General features: G+C 52.7%; 1 protein-coding gene across 1 annotated transcript in view; it reads left to right on the forward strand.

Moving 5' to 3' along the window:
- The window catches only part of ADORA1 (adenosine A1 receptor), a 34,561-nt gene extending 18,460 nt beyond the window's left edge, over positions 1 to 16,101 (forward strand). The window contains exon 2 of the mRNA XM_014946298.1: positions 15,123 to 16,101. Within this exon, the coding sequence (XP_014801784.1) occupies positions 15,123 to 15,756 (634 nt within the window). The 3' untranslated portion in view covers positions 15,757 to 16,101. The remainder of the gene's footprint in view (positions 1 to 15,122) is intronic.
- Positions 16,102 to 17,044: the final 943 nt, after the last annotated feature.

Here is a 17,044-nt window from a genome sequence, read left to right on the forward strand (position 1 = left end):
TTTGGTGGCACCCATCAGAGCAGATGTGAGGGAGTCAAGAGGGGTCTGAAATTCAGAAAGTCAGCATATTGGCAGGTCCATATTCTGGTGTGGGGGCAGGAGGGACAGAAAGGTCACTGCAATGCAGAGAAGGAGGAAAACGTGGAGGAGGCTCCACATCGTGAAATGACCTGGGAGATGAGTTTCTTCATGACACACACAGGAGTCATTTCAGAGTGGAAAGAAACTGATGGGCTGAAAGAAAAGCTCTGGCTGGAGGAAGGACAGTGAAAAACTCTGCAGGGTCCTGCCCACCAGGGTGTGAGGGAAGCCCAGGTGTGAATTGGGGGTGTTGTGGTCCCTGCAGACAGTGGGACATGGAGCACAGAGGAGACCATGCAGATAAGAGACTCCTGAGAGGGATGAGAGACTTGTCCCCTTGGGGACAACAGCACTGTCTCAGAGATAGGGGAAATGACAGCCAGCACAACTGAGCTAATACAAACAGTATTGGTTTATCCTGGAGAGAAATTAATGGTTTTTCAAAGTGATCCCTCTGGCTACAGCAGGGATGGATGCAGGAGCTCAGAGCTTGAGACACCCCAGTGTGCAGGTTGCCCATGGGCTGGGAGGAGTGGTCCCGGGGAGATGGTCCTTTTGGGACACACCTCCTCCAACGTGCCCTGAACTTTCAAGCCCATGAAATGAGCAACCAGCCGTCCCAGAGGCCGCCCGGGCTCCTGGCAGGGAGATGTCCTCTCTGGCAGCACGGCTGCCCAGCTGCCGGGGCCGACCCACGGCTCTTGCGCGGGATGCCTGGTTGCAAGAAAGAGCAATTGATGCTCTCCAAGGCGGCCACAAAAAAGTCCCAGAGCCAGTGGGGTGTCCTGCAGAATAGCAATGAGCTGGGCACCCCCTGCTCCGCCAGCCCCCAGCCCCGCTGCAGCCTGCCGCCGCGCACGTAGCCGCCTTCCTAACCGAGGGCAGCTGAACGGGTAGGTCTGGGTATTAAGGAGACATCGTTTGTGATGCCACCAAAAAGAGAGTATAAAATAACCGTGAGGGGTTGGGATCCTCCTTCCTATAGAGCACAGGTAGCAGTCACCTATGGGCTAAGGGCCAAATGGGTGATGAGGGGCACATAGAGGAGGAACGACCATTTTTGGCAATATAGAGCAGTGCAAAGTAGGATGAACCACTGGAAAGTTTGCAGCATCTCAATTTGCCCTTCACTCCACTGAGCCTGGTGGGACCCAGCAGCTCTCCCTCATGCCCTTGTCCCATCACTTACTGCCTTTTCCATCCTTCTCCCCACCCCTTCCTTGCCTGGGCTTTGCCCCCAGTTCTGGGCAGGGACCATTTTCAGCAGCTTCTGCAGTCCTGGGTGTTTTGGTTGGATTTTTGTTAAGAACAAAGATCTCTGTTCACTGGAGCTGGAGGAGGACAGGGATTTTGTTCCCCAGCCCCGTTCCCTTGTTTTCCTCACCAGCCTCCATCCACACTGTCCCTGAGAACACAGGATGCTCTTACACGCAGAGCCTTGGGTACTGGTGATGCCCAAGTAGGACCACAGGGACACAGAGGCAGAGAGGTGACATCTCCCAGTCCCGAAGCTTCCTGGGGTGACAATAACACCTTTCCATTGCTCCTCAAAGGAGGGCCAGAGGACAGAAACCCGGGACGTCACTGGCATGGCTGTCTACCCGCCTTTTCTGGGCTATTTCTCTACCTGCATCCGGAGACCAGGATGATTTTTTTTTGGCCTCCTTCAAATAAGGGAAGCGCCAGCTCCTGGCACCAGGAGTGCTTTCTCGTTCAGCTCAGTTCATCTTGCTTCACTTGGCACGTCACAGCCCCCCTCTGCGACTCAGTTTCCCCATCTGTTCACAGGGGGAATGATGCTACAAACTCTCCGAAAGCACCGAGAGGCTGATGCTGAGAAATGCTGTCTCAGACACAGCCATAATTAGCACAGGCTTACAGACTAAATTATTTCTTTCTTTTCCGCACTGGTAACAACAATCAGTGACTTAATCCTCGTAACATGCAAACACGAGACACTCGTTTTCCTCAGTGGGAAGGTCTGTGTTCTCCCGAGGCTGGGAGCGAGCTCGGCGCCTGTCCAGATGGACGTGGCAAAGCCGGCGTGGAGCCGGGCAGGCACCCGCGTGGGTGCAGGTCACCAGGGTTTGTATTAAAGGAGATCATTTCCCACGTTCAGCACTGCTGGGACACATGGGTTTTAGGGAAGAGGGATGCCGCATCCCTCTCAGGCTTCACAGGGACCGGCGCGGTCCCTGCGCTGGGGGAGAACTCGGTCCTGCCTGGTCCATCCATCCATCCTTCATCTTCATGCCCTGCGCCAGCCAGGCTGCCTGGGCAGACCCAGGCTATGTCTGCCCATTGCTCCTTGCCTAGATTTAATTGCCAGAGTAATCAGGAAGATGCACAGGGTGTAATTTATGCCTAGCTGGTGCATTGTGCTTCAATTCCTGGTCTTGGGTCTCAGATCTTTCTATCTGCCATCCTGATGGAAATGATGAGCTGCTTCCTCCCAGGCAACAAGGTTCAATCAGTTTTCCTCCAAGGGCATAAATAATCTTTTAAATCTGAAAGAGGAAACAGAGTTTAAATAATAAACTTCAGGTTTGCTTTGCACTTGCACTTTTTATTTGTTTTCTTGGTGAAAGATCGATTCTCTGCGGTGAGGGAACATTTGATTGCAGTGTTAACTGGAGCCTTCACTTTCAATTTGGCATTTCATTTGGCTGATCAAGATATATAGATCTGGACAGATTCATCCCAACATAAATAACTTGGTGGCTTGACACATATGTACTCCCATCCTCACCTTCTCCCGTTTCTACGGTCTTGTGGAGGGGTGAATAACACAGGTTTTACTCATACTTCTGTGGCAAGTTGTGTTGGGCAGAAGTTGGAAGTCAACTGTAGCATGAAATAGCATCTCCAAAATGATTTTCACTAATTGAAAGTGCATATAGCCAACTCATTAGCAAAAAAAAAAAAAATATTAAATTAATCCAACTGCTTTTTGCATTTGGAATTGATCTTTTAATCAAAGGAAATATGCATTGGACAGAAGATGCTGAACTGGTTGTTTTGGGTTACGGTGTCCTCTGAGGTTTAGAAACAGTAGATCTTGTTGGCACTCTTAATTCTCATTTAGACATTAGGCAGAGAAAACAACCTCCCCCATTTTGTGAGCTTCCAGCCAATTTTTCAGTCTTGAATGTACTAATCTCCCAAACTGGGCTAAGTGCAAGAAGGGAAATGTTCCTTTTGCAGCGACAAATTGTGCTGTGAGGGTCCTGGACAGCAATAACAAGGTGTAGCCTAAGAAACTGAGCAGCTCAGTTGTTGACTGCAAAATCAGGAGTCAGATTATCAAACAGAAGTGTAAAAACCAAGAAATTAAAAGACAGCTGATACTAATCTCTTGTTCCAGATGTAATTATCTTTTTTTCTGAAGCATCCTTCTGCCTTGGAGAGATAAAGCCCCACCTCAGCCCTGCCTCTGGCTGGGCTAATGCCTCTTCACAGGAGATGTTATCTCCAGTTTCTTGCCTCCTGTTTACCCAGGGAGCAGAGCTCGATGTCCCATCAAATGCAGATGAAATGCCAAGAGCAGGTCTCAAGACCCCTCTTATTTCCTTTCCAGTTGGGATGTCTGATCTGCTCCTGACTTTTGATGGCTCTCGGTGCTTTTCAGACTCACCTGGTCTCCTCGGGGTACCGCCTTGTCCTTTGATTTAGCGGCATTCTCAGAGCAGGATGGTGATCTGCAGGAAGGAGGGTGGCACCGGGAAACCTGCCCTGGTGCTGTGCAGATGGCACCAGGTGCTTCCTCAGTTGGCATCTTCCTCCTAGCACGGCCGGCTTTCTGCAAGCCACAGCATTCTGTGGGGTGGAGTGTGAGCCACAGAGGCTCTTGGAGCCCAGTCACACCAGGCGTTTCATATCTGCCATCTCATTTCGACTCCTCATAGAGCCCACATTTGGCAGACTTGCCATTTTAAGTGGTTTTTAGAGCTGCCTTCTTTCTTCATTCCACCCTTTCCCCCTTCCCTGCTCCATTTTGGGGGCTGACTTTCAGAGTCCTCCCTTCAAAGAGGTTCTTTTGCATAAAGAACAAAAATATGCACAATGCATAGCAAAATTCACATGGAGTACAAACAGCAATTGAAAAAACAACATTTTTATCTGGCAAAGTCCTGGATTTACACTGAAGATAGCCCAAGCTGTGTTTATCCCTTCTCCTCTGCACTACATGAGCACATCGCCCCGACTTCTCCAGTCACACGGTGACACACAGAGACACGCAGAGACACGTAGGGACACGCAGGGACACGCAAGGACACGCAGGATCTGCTGCTGAGCCAAGCCTGGGCAATCAGCTCCTGGTTAATTGCCATGACAGGGACAGGGCTGTTGTGTGAGAGCCTTTGAGGTGGCCACATCCACAGGGGGAAGGTCCGGTGTGGCAAGGGCAGATGACCTGAGACTCCTGGCCAAGCACAGTGATCTCCCCACCATGATGGTGGGTGAGAAACACCTCCAGCAGACTGTCCAGAGAGGGGTGCACATGGGTTTTGAGTGGCTCCTCCTGAAACCTTCTCGCCCTGCAGAAATTGCCTTCTGCTGGAGGTGGGGTAGCTCCCAGCACATCAGGGGCTCAGCTGTGTGATGGGGAGATGAAGGACCCACCCTCCAACTCAGACCCTACTCCTCTCCAAGGAGATCGTAGCCCACCAAATTTCTGTTTTTGACTGCAAAACTGAATAAACACTAAAAATATCCAGTAAGTTTATTACAGAGGAGTAGCACTGAAACCAAGTCCATCACCCCCATCAGGCTGTCCATCAGGGATGTAGCCAGATTTCATAATTTTACCCCGATCTCTTTGGGACTGGGCTGTTCCACTCTCATGCCCTAATTTCCAAAGTCCTGGTGCTGTAGAAGAATCTCCGCTTCTGTTTCTTTTCTCTTTTAAGGCAGCACTTCTCACGCTTTGCACTGCAAAGAAATGCTCAAAAATGCTGCTGTCTGAAACCGGGAGCCAAAAGACAAGAACATCACATTTTTTTCCCCCTAGTTCTGAGATTCTGCATCTTGGTTCATGATTTTGCAGCTGTTGCCAACAGTGTTAAATCATTTCCCTCACATCTACTTTGGGGTCTTGGAGGGCGAAGCCAGGGATCCAGGAAAGTCCTGGAGGGCTGTGACCACACATGGTGGAACTGGGAGGGAGCCCTGGAGCCGCCCGGGTGGGGGAGCCTGAATCCTCCCTCTTACCCCATAAGGAAGCAGGGTCCAAATCTGTGGCTCAGTCCAACTTGTACCCCATTGAGCAGGGACACCATCAGGACTGTCACACAGTGTCATCAGGGTGACCTGACCAGAACACAGACACCCCAGGGTGGGTACCTTGGATGCACCTCATGCTGCCCAAGGCATCGGGTAGTCCCATCCCATCTGGGGCATGGAGGGTCTGCCTGAGGTTAGAGGGCAGCACTCCCTGATAGACAGAAATAAATCATCATTTTCATCAGGCGTCAGATGCCCTGGGTGCCCCCAGCCCCCCTGCTTGACCTCCATGCACCCACCTACATTTGGGATGAGGGGCTGAGCACGGGGTGAGTGGTCCTTCCTGAGAATTGCTGCTTACGCAGGGACAGAGCACTTGGACGTGTCGGGATCCAGCCACAGGCTGTAAACTGAGCCCAGCTTGAAAACAAGATTAACTTTATGTGCAGAAAGGATTTATGTTTGCTGCTGGGGTGAAGGATGCTGCTTGAGGGATGTTAGAAAATTCGCTGCTCTCAGACAACATGTGCTCCTTTGCCTTCTTTGGACAACAGCAGTGTCCCCCCCCGGAACCCGGGGCACAGCCTGACGGGCAAGGACGTCTGCAATATCTCCATACTTTCCATCCCTCCTCCCTGCAATCTCCAGCCCCCCCCCCCAGTACTTCCCCCCTTCCCTTGCAGCACTCTGTTGAGGTGGGAGCCACAGGGAAGCCACCATGGAGCCACCATGGAAGCTACTGACATTCCACCTCCGAGATGAGGACAACTGGGCAAGTGATCGGAAAGCAGCTCTGCAGTTACTGGAAGCCTGTGGTTTGTTCCCAAAGATGGGTTGTGATTCATCACCAGAGCCCGGGGAGTCCAGCGGCACAGATATCCCCAGCAAAACAGGCTGCAGAGATCCAGCCAGCAGCTCCTGCTCCTTCTCCAGCGAGGCCAGGAAGTTCCCCAAGAGGGGGGTCTGACTGCTTGGCCATGAACCCATCCAGGCTGGTGAGGTGTGCCTGCTTCTAATGTCCCAGAGAGCAGAGATGTGATAAGACTCTTTGGCTCAGCAAGCAAAGATTTAACTCCATCCTCTAGCTGGAACCCAAAATATGGCAGGTTTACACTCAGAAACCTGGTGGCCAGTGTGGGCATGTGGATGAGTATTGGGGAAACAAGCCCTTAAGCCTGGTGAGGCTGTGGCTGATGTTGACCCATGGGAGATGCCAAGCTTAAGCTGGGCTGAGCTGTGATGTGCTCTTTGAGGCTTGGTCCCACCAGGGCTGGTGGCACCAAGAGAGCAGCAGAGTTTTGCGGGGGGATGTGTCTGACCTCTGGGTCCACACTGTGTACCGCTGGAGTTGGGGGAGGACACCTCTTCCCACATTTGTAGCCATCCTCTGGATGGACATCCCTGATGGACTCTCATGTTTTTCATGGCCGGTCTGGGGTGAAGGTGCCCTGGCATCTTCAGGCCTGGCTGCCCTGTAGAAGCATCATTCCCCATTTCCAGGCATTTTAGCCCATAAAGCTCTTTTCTTCCTGATGTCCCCTGCTTCTTGTGGGGATGCTTGTGCTTCTAGGGCCACTGACAGATATGCCCACATCCCTCAGGGATTGCAGGTGCCTCCAAGGTCCCAGTAGATGTGTCAAGGCAGGCTGAACCCACAGCAGCTGTCTGGGGTCCAGGAAGGCTGCAAATGGCCCAGGTCCCTGCACAACCCCTTCTGACAAAGCTCAAAGCACAAAAACTCATTTTTTCTGTCACTTTCCTGCTGTTTGCTGGAGCTGTGGCCAGTTCCAGCTTCACCCACCGCTAAACGAAGCACTCACCAAAGCCCTGGGGACGCCATGTCTCAGTGTGTGGGGACCAGTCAATTTTGGCAGGATGGATTTGTTCTCATAAGCCTCATAATCACCCTCGCCTTCATCCATTAAAGAATTACTGGCTATTAAAAGCAGTTGGAAACATTTGGTGGACTCGTCAGCTGCTTCACCCGGCTGTAGCTGCTTGTGCTTTGCAGTCACTTCTAGCAGAATAATTCCTAGGCAGAGACCTACCATTTTAGGATGGTAAAACCAAACCCTGGACACAGTCTGGGCCAGGAGGAACTTCAGTGGCACCACACAACCCTTATGGATCTATACACCCCCATGCACATGCTTTTGCCCTCCCTCCTGGTGGCTTTGGACCAGGTTTGCACTAAGCTGCCTCTCCTGGTGTGGTGCGCTCTCCTCTTGCTGCCGTGGAGGACACCCAAAGTGTTTTGGGAGCAGAGGTCCTCAAAGAAGAGGATTGGCCATGCCGAGCTCCTCTCTCTGCTGAGCCTGGGGTGCTGAGCTGCTCTAACTCCAGGTCACCTCCTCTGGGCTGGGCTATGGGGCTTAGAAAGGTGCCAGCTGCTCGAAAGGCTGATGCCAAGCAGAAAGGACACCATATGGGGAGAAAATCCTTCTCTGACCCTCGAGGGGGTGGTCCCAGCCTTGCTCTGCTCCTCCACAGAGTGCTGCTCCAGCTGCAGTGGCAGCCGTGACCTCCAAAAGTCACATCTCACTTCACACAAGGGGACCTTCAACAGCATGGCAGGGAGGACCTGGTGCCCGTCTGGGACATCCATCCCTGCAGCCCCTCGCAGACTTCTAGCATTGGACCTCCTGCCCCCAACCTCTCCTTGTAGCACAAGGCTCAGGGAGAACTGAGCACCCTTCTCCCGCTGGAGATTGCTGTCCCAGTTTGTGCTCCAGACTGGGGCAGCTGGTGATGATGGGAGCAGGGCAGCCCTAACCGGGGCTCTGTCTCCATGGGTGCCAAAGAGGTTCTAGGGGGACATTTGGGGTGCAACCCCTACCACATGGGTCCTGGGTAAAAGGTGTCTGTTCCCATCGGTGCCTCTCCTGCCATGGGAACCCACTGCAGCCCCACCAAAAGTGTGACCTGTAGAAAACCCAACATTGTCCTCACCCAACTGTCCCTTCCAGCTGAGCTCTTGCTCACCCTGAGAGAACAGAGGTGGGTGCGGTGCCAGGCAGGGATTTTCCTCCTCAGCTCCTTTTAAATCAGTTCCTCAAGGTCACATGAGGAGTTGGAGGCCAGGATGGTGGAATCCACCTTGCTGCAGCCACCTGGCCTGTCCTCTCTCATCGTTCCCCCCTGTCCCCTCTTGTCCCAGGGGCATGCTGGTGCTTCTCAGGTTTCTCCCACAGCTCCAATTTCTTGCAGACCAACCAAGCAGAGGTGCTGGAAGGGGACCACTGCACAGGGCACCTTTGGTCTTCCTGGTCCCTTTGGAGCACTAGGAAGTGTCTCTGTGGTAGGACATCTGTGTCAGGCTGGAAATGTTGTGCTGATGGAGGTTGCTGGGCTATTTTGGTGGAGAACACGGGCTCCACCACCAACCAACATGAATGTCCTTGTTGCAGAAGGACACACTCTTCTGGCTCACCTGAAAGACTCTCCATGTGTTTTGGACCAGTTTTTTACATCTTTACTTGCCAGCTGGCATCTGACAAACAGCAACCGTGGGATTTTGGGATTGGGACAATCCCCCATGCATCCTAGAGGCGATGCTGATAGGGCCAGTCTCCTCCCTTCCAAGCTTTTGTAGGAACAGGCTGTTATGGAGAGCTTCATCCAGCTACCAGCTTTGGTCTATGTTGGTTAACACCTGTCCCTCCCAAGGCCACCACTCACATGGTGATGCAGCCACCAGCGGTCACAACCCAACATTTCTTCCAAGGTGGAAAGCCAAAAGTGAAGTGACCATGAGCGCAATGTGCTGAAATGGTGTTGGCACCCCTCTGCCCAGGAGATGTTTTCTCACATCACCTCCATGGTTGTGTCATTGTCACCTGCCAACCCCATCCTGGCTGCGAGAGTTGCCGGGATGACGCAGGAGGGTGTGAAATGCCTTCATGGTAGGAGCCATCCAACAGCTCTGGCCGTGTTTGCAGACAACATGGGCCCATCACTGGTGTTGACTTGTTACAGGTGCTTAGTGGATGCTGGCAGGAGTGTGAAGGTCTGGGCGGCTGGTGTTTGAGCCCAAAGAGTCGCCAAGTTCCCAACTGTCGCGTAGGATGTGAACAAATAGGAGATGCGGTCAAATGATGCAAGGGGGACATTGGTGCTAAGAGGCATTTACACCAATTCTAGCAGACCTTTTTAGACATCTTAATACACCTTCAAATCCTTGATAACCTTCAGGATTTTGAACTTAGGGTTTTTACCTAAGTGGAGCTCAAAAGAGATCTGAAGGGAAGGAGTACTCTGTCCAGTTCTGGGCTCCCCAGTTCAAGAAGGACAGAGAACTGCTGGAGAGGGTACAGCAAAGGGCTACGAAGATGAGGGACTGGAACATCTCTCTTATGAGGAAAGGCTGAGCGACTTGGGCCGTTTTAGTCTGGAGAAGAGAAGATTGAGGGGGGATCTGATCAACGCCTATAAATGCTTAAAGGGAGGGTGTCAGGAGGATGGGCCCAGTCTTTTTTCAGTGGTGCCCAGGGACAGGACAAGAGGTAACAGACACAAACTTGAATGTAAGAAGTTCCACTTAAACGTGAGGAGGAACTTCTTTCCTGTGAGGGTGGCAGAGCCCTGGAACAGGCTGCCCAGAGAGGTGGTAGAGTCTCCATCTCTGGAGACATTCAAAACCCATCTGGACACCCTTCAGTCCAACCTGCTCTGGGTGAACCTGCTCTGGCAGAGGGTTGGACTGGATGATCTCCAGAGGTCCCTTCCAATCATTCTGTGATTCTGTGGAGAAAAAAGTCAAAGCAAGAGACTGAAGAAGGAAAAATCTTTTCACATCCAGGGTTAGAGGTGAGAATGGAGACACAATCAGGGTTCTTCTGTCACACAGTGTCCCTTCTGCAGCACTTCCCACCTTGTGTGGGTACCTGGGGACCTTCTCATCCCAGCCCAGAGCTGTGGCTGAGATTGTCCCTTACAGAAGTCAGAAGACGCTTCACTTTTCTAAGCTCCGCGTTTCTGATCAGCTTTGAACCAACATCTGAGTTTTCCCACCCAGTGGCCTCCAGGACACTGAAAGATCTGAAGCAAAGATACAGCTAGAAAAAAGGAGCAAAACCCAAAATGCTCCAAGATCAAAGCACTTTTGTCTAGAGATTTCCAATTACATCAGCACATGCTCTGGCTGCTTTTCCTTGCTGCCTTCATAATGCAGATGAACTTCATGTCAGCTTGGCCTCCTTTCCTCCTACCACGTTGGATCCAGCTTCATTTCATTAACGGTGGCCTGCCTTCATTAGTGAATTAATTCCCCAGGAATTGCACTGCAATAAACCCTACCAGAGCAAGGACCAGCGAAGCTGCATCTTGGGGCTGGCTGGACAACTGCAAGTATTTCTGGACAAGGAGGATATTCACAGAAATACTAAAAAAAAAAAACCCAAATTTTATTCAAACCTGACCTGAAATCTTTGACGCTCTTTCAACCAAAACAAGAGGAGATGTTTTGTGAGTGTAAGAACTAGATTGACCTGTGGGATCTGGGAAAGGAGCCCTGGTCTCTCTCATAGGGGACAGACCCCAAATCAAAAGTCAAATCAATAGAAATGCAATGAACATGCCACTCTCTGTTTGTTTTCAGATGTGTCCTAATAGGTTAGATGGCCACAAGGGCTTTGACTACCTGGTGTTAGACACCTAAAGAGCAGGTCCTGGGCTGAGCTGGGCTCCCTTGGCTGCAGCAGAGAGGGACAGAGAGGTCTGGCCACATTGAGATGTGGCAGAAGTTAAATCTAGTATGGAAATGACGAGCAAAGGGAAAGGAGGGTGGAGAGTGTCCTCGAGGTAAGGGCCCAGGGAGCAGTTTGTAATCTCCTGGACAAAAGGGGCCTCAGTGTCTCGCCAAGTGACTCCATCCTCGGGCCAAGAAACTTTGTTTGACTGCAACATTTCCTGGAGCATCCCATCACGAGGCAGCATCTCTCCCTGGAGGACCCTGCTCCATGTCTCCCTGTTAGCTCTGTGCAGCCCTTGGGGACAATTTGTCTGCCTCCACCCCACCCATCACTTCGTGCACTTCCTCTGGGGAAGCAAACAGCACTTTGTCAATAATTGATATTTTGCCTCTTTGCATTATTTTCCAAACCCTCAAAGATTTTTCTGTTCCACACCAAACCAAAGCTCCTGCCCATCCCATTTCACCAGGATACCAGTGGGGCTGGACAGTTGTTGTGCTCCCTCCAGGCTCCTTTCTCCTGGCCTTGGCAAAGCATCCAGGAGGACCTGGGGCGATGCCCATCTGTGGGGAAGGGATCGTACAAAAACCACCAGTGAGGGAGGACAGGAACAAAATCTAGCAATTATGGTCAGGCTCAAAACCCCACAGACACAGGAAACAAACCCAAATTGTATGATGATGGCGGTGACTATTATCATGGATGTTTTAGTCACAGCTGTTAATAAAAATAATAGTAGTAATAAAATTGCAATGATGCTAGCAATTGTTCCGATGCTGATGATAATAATAAGATTATTTATTAATTGTGAGCCATTATCAGCATTATCTAGTGCTTCTGGCTCCCAGAACTGTCCCAAACTCCAGCCCTATCATATTAATGCAAAATGAGGTAAATGAGAAAGGCTTTTTCTTCATGGCATAACCAAAGCAGAAACAAGGGAACAGCAAAGTCTGTCCCTGACCCCTCTGCTGATTGTCCCCCACCAACCCCCCTGTGCTGGGGGGTTGAGCATTAGGTGGGATCTTGCATTTCCCTCCTTTCAGTAGGGTTTGCAGCCCCCGGAGCAGCTCAGCCCCGTGAGAGCTGTGCAGCCAGACCCTGCAGGGTGGACGGAGGAGGAACTCAAGGTCATTTGATGGCTTTTGTCATTCTCCATGTAGGGATTACGGGGGGCAGTGGGCACCCCTCGGTCCCTGGGTGAACGTTTCCCTGCAGGGTGCTGCAGCTCCCTCTGCCCTTGGCTTGTTGCTTGAAGGAGCAAAAGGAACTTAAGACCCATCTCCAAATGCTGTTGATTTCTATATGTTTTTTGGGTTCAGCTGTGGTTCCCATGACCATGGTGCACACATGCAGGGGGTGCACAGACGGGGATGCACAGACAGGCTTTGCTCTCAGCTGCCAGCTCCTTCTGCAGTGTCACACTCGAACCTCACCATGAGAAGTGAAGCGAGGAGCAGTGAGAGCCAGGTCCTGGCGCTCCAACTGTTGTGGGTGTCAGGGCAGGGATGTGCAGCAGGCTGGTGGAGAGGGATGTGCAGCGAGGAGGAAGGGACGTGAACCATGGCAGAGAGATGGATGTGCGGCGGGGAGAAGGGATGGATGCGCGGTGAGCTGGGGGCATCCATGTGAGGCAAAGAGGGATGGATGTGCAATGGAGAGATGCATGTGTCTGGAGAAGGGATGGGTGTGCAGTGAAGAGGAGAGATGGATGTGTATCGAGAAGTGATGGATGTGTATCAAGAAAGGATGGATGTGCAGTGGGGAGATGGATGTGTATCGAGAAGGGATGGATGTGTATTGAGAAGGGGCAGATGTGCAGCGAGGAGGGATGGATGGATGGATGTGTTGTGAGGAGGGATGGATGGATGTGCTGTGAGGAGGGGTGGATGGATGTGCAGCGAGGAGGTGGGAGGGACCTGCTCTGAAGTGGGGAGGTGGATGAGTTCCGGCAGTGTGTGGGGCAGCTTCTCTGCTATGTCTTGTGTTATACCCTGTGGACCACGCGGGCTCGCCTGCAGCCAGGGACCTGAGGTCTGCACGACCTCCACAGCTGTCCTGATAGCCATCTGCAACAACACACAGTGTTCTGGAGCTGCGGGGGGCCAGCACCATCTGGTTTGGGCCCCCTGCAGCCGTTCCCCATCCCCTCTGCCTTGGCTGCAAGAGTGAACACTGTGTCCTCTGATCTGGCCCTGGTTCATGGTTAACAATGGGGTCTCAGTGTTCCTTCTGTCCCCAGTGCACCCCAAACCCAGGCGGGAGGGCAGGAGGAGAAGGGGTGGGTGCTCTGAGAGTAGCTCCATGCCGAAGTGCTGGCTGCAAGCCCCGGGAGGGTGTTTGGGGACCGCAGTGACACTGCTACTGCTCAGCAGCCTCGTGTCTCCAGCGATCACTGTTGCACGGCTCCGTACGGAGGGGAGCACCCAGGACTGCAGCACATCCAGCAAAATCAGTAGAAGACCCTAGAAACCCAGGGGAATGGGGAGAGGCGACACAGCCTTGGATGCAGGGATTGCAGAGAGGGGAGGAGGGAGGGTGGGGGGTGCTGCAGTGATTTCTAGTGTCCCCCCACCCTGAGCTGCTTAAGCCTGGGGAGGTGGGAGTGGGGTGTCACTGCTGGAAGAGCACATCAGCCCTCCCCAAGGGCCTCATTGGTGACATGGGGTGCACAGGCCAGCAGACAGCCCTACAGGAACCTCTGGTGTCCCTCTGCCACCCACCGCTCCCATGTCCCCTCCCCACCTTTCCCTTCACGTGTCCCACTGTGCTGGTGCTCTCCCAGCACCCCTCATCCTCCCCGTGCCCCAGCTCTCCCTGCCCTGCGTCTTTCTCAGGGTCTCCTGCCCTCTCTCCTCCCCACAAGGAATAAATCACCCTCTGGCTCCAGCCTCAGGTCTCAGAGGAAACAGCAGCCCACGTTGCCACCTCCTTCCCACGGGACCTCCGAGATGCTGGGAATCTTTTCCCAGAACAGAAGGGGTTCATTCGGGAAAGTTGTCAGGGACTGGAGGCTCTGGACCCTCTGGACTCCTGGGGATCGATGTCCCTCCCTCCACCCTGTGCCCCTCCATGCTCCCACCCTGACACCTTGCCCTTGAGATGGGGCTTGAGAAGAGACCTTCCAAGGGGAGGAAGAGTGGGTTTGGGTGCTTGGCTGTATTAAAAGGCACAAAATGCTCCATTTTTCCACCACGGGTAGAGGCTGCAGATGTGCAGCAGGGAGCCCTGAGCATCAGGCTGGAGATCCAGGTTTGCCAGCCACCTCTACATGGTCCCCATGGTCAGGTTAACACTGGCATCACTGATAAACTCAGCACACAGTAAAATGTTCTTTATTCAATCCCCTCCAGTCAAAAGCAATAACACTTGAGCTGCGAATCTTCTGGGGCTGTGAATCTTCTGGGCCTCTGAGGAGAAGTTTTCCTTTGAGGGCCAAGGGGAAAAATCAATCTAGCAGGCTCCTCTTCCCACTTGGAGAGTTCTGGAGAGCTGAGCCTAACCCTGGTGTGCTCCCTGGTGGCATCTGGGAGGGAGCAGAGCCCAGCTCTCCTCCTCCATCCCTTGGCATGAGCCCATTAGGAAAGAGGGTTTTGTGGATGGACCCAGCACATTAGGAAATGAAACATGCTGTGCCCAGAAGCTTCCCCAGGGGTCCATTAGCCACAGTGGATCCTTCCTCCAGCCTTCCTCCACGTCCCAGAGGATGCTTTTGCTGGCAACTCCCTCCCCCACTACAGGGGAAATTGTCTGGGACAGGGTGCTGGCAGGGGGAGGAAAGACATGAAACCCCCCCCAGATATGAAGGTTGAAGCATGCTCCAGGTTGCTAATGCATTTCCTGGCTTGGCATCAACCCCCAGAGCTCCAGGATCATGTCTGAAGTCAGTGCCCATCCCTGGGACCAGGGATGGTGGTGGGAGACAGGGCGAGGTTCCCCAGGGCACACGCAGAGAAACCAGTCCATTAACATATTTATCAGCACAAGCTATTACTGATTGCCAAGGAAGGGAGTGAGGAACATCGTGCCATTGCAGCATGGGCACTGCCACCCCTCATGGAGCAGTCTTAACCCCCAGGCAGACCATCCTGCTTTAATTCTCTCCTGTGGTTGTTGTCTCTTCCACAGGTATAAGAGCGTGGTGACACCCAGGCGGGCAGCAGTGGCCATTGCTTGCTGTTGGATCGTCTCCTTTCTGGTGGGACTCACCCCTATGTTTGGCTGGAACAACCTGAACAAGATGCGGAGGACTCAGGAGCTGAACGCCAGCCACACAGAGTTTGTCATCAAGTGCCAGTTCGAGACGGTCATCAGCATGGAGTACATGGTGTACTTCAACTTCTTTGTCTGGGTCCTGCCTCCCCTGCTGCTGATGCTGCTCATCTACCTGGAAGTCTTCAACCTCATCCGCAAGCAACTCAACAAGAAGGTCTCCTCCAGCTCCAATGACCCCCAGAAGTATTATGGGAAGGAGCTGAAGATCGCCAAGTCATTAGCACTGGTCCTCTTCCTCTTCGCACTCAGCTGGCTCCCTCTGCACGTCCTCAACTGCATCACCTTGTTCTGCCCGTCCTGCGAAACGCCGCACATCCTCACCTACATCGCTATCTTCCTCACCCACGGCAACTCGGCCATGAACCCCATCGTCTACGCCTTCAGGATCAAGAAGTTCCGGACAGCCTTCCTGCAGATCTGGAACCAGTACTTCTGCTGCAAAACCAACAAGAACGCCAGCACCACCACGGCTGAGCTGGGCAACTAGGAGCTGGGAGAGACCAGAGAGGGGTCCTCTGTGCCCAGACCGGTCCCCATCTGGCCGCTGGTTCTGCTGTCAGGGGAAGGGGTAGCGAGGACCCGATGGGGCTGGGTTCACCAGCCCCATGCAATCTGAACAGTCGTGTCCCCCAGCTGCCCCAGGGGGTTATTTATTCACAAGCATCGTACTGTTTTGATATTGTAGCCTGCACTGTTCTTTTCTTTTATTTTTTTCCCTGTTTTTTGTTTTGTTTTGTTTTGTTTTTTAAGCGTTGCCAAGTATTTAAGGAGAAATTGTACAGACAAAGGCACGGTTTATCTTCATGCAAATAAAGTAAAATGATAAAAACCACCCAGGAGGTGCTCTACCATTGATGGAGACCTCTGACCCTTTGGAGTGATGCTGGGGGCACCTCATGCTCTGGACCATGAACCCATGGGGGGGACCTGGGCACCAGGACAAAAGGGTGCCCTTGTGGGAGTGAAGTTGCTGAGAACCAGGGAAGCCCAGGGCAATCTGTGTCCATGAACCCATGGTGGGACCTGGGCACCAAGACAAAAGGGTGCCCTTGTGGGAGTGAAGTTGCTGAGAACCAGGGAAGCCCAGGGCAATGTGATTTCTGCAGCTCTGAAACTGGGAGCTTTCAAGCCCTTTCTTTCACTTCTGTAACCAGGGAGAGGTGAGCTGGGCTGAGACAGAAGACATGGGAAAAGGCACCCCATGGCAATGCCAGCTCGCACAGGGTGATGAACCCACCATCCCCATGGAGAAAAGGGTCAGTCTCCAACTCTTAGTGCCACCAGAGAGGTAGGTAGAGGGGAGAGGAAACCCTTAAGCATAACCCCAGAGTACTCTGCAGGAAATACCCTTTGCTGCCCCAGTGGCTCCCCATGGATCCATCAGTACCCACCACCCCTACGAGCTGCACCCAGGGAGCTGTGTCCCTTCTGTGTGTCTTCTCTCTCTTTTCACTTTGCCTCTGAGTCATTTTTCCTCTCCTTTCTCCTGCCTGTCTTCTGTGCAAAACAGTAACAAGTCTCTCCCAGACCCAGTTTGTCCCATCTCCCCCACGTCACTCCCTACCACCACTCCCTACCTACCCTCCCTGTGCAGTCAAACCCTTTTGACCCAAACTTTGTGGGTTACTGCAGCCTCCGTGGCCCAGGGGAGCAGAGAACCCCCTGCACCCATTTGGGGGTGAGTGGAGGGTGGCTACAGGCCACCGTGTTGGTGTTGATGTTGTACCAGGGGCATTTCCCCACCCTGCCATGTGTCTCCCCTGGGTTTAGCCATG

This window comes from Calidris pugnax, unplaced genomic scaffold, assembly GCF_001431845.1.
Source record: "Calidris pugnax isolate Ruff unplaced genomic scaffold, ASM143184v1 scaffold116, whole genome shotgun sequence".
NCBI classification, from domain to species: Eukaryota; Metazoa; Chordata; class Aves; order Charadriiformes; family Scolopacidae; genus Calidris; species Calidris pugnax.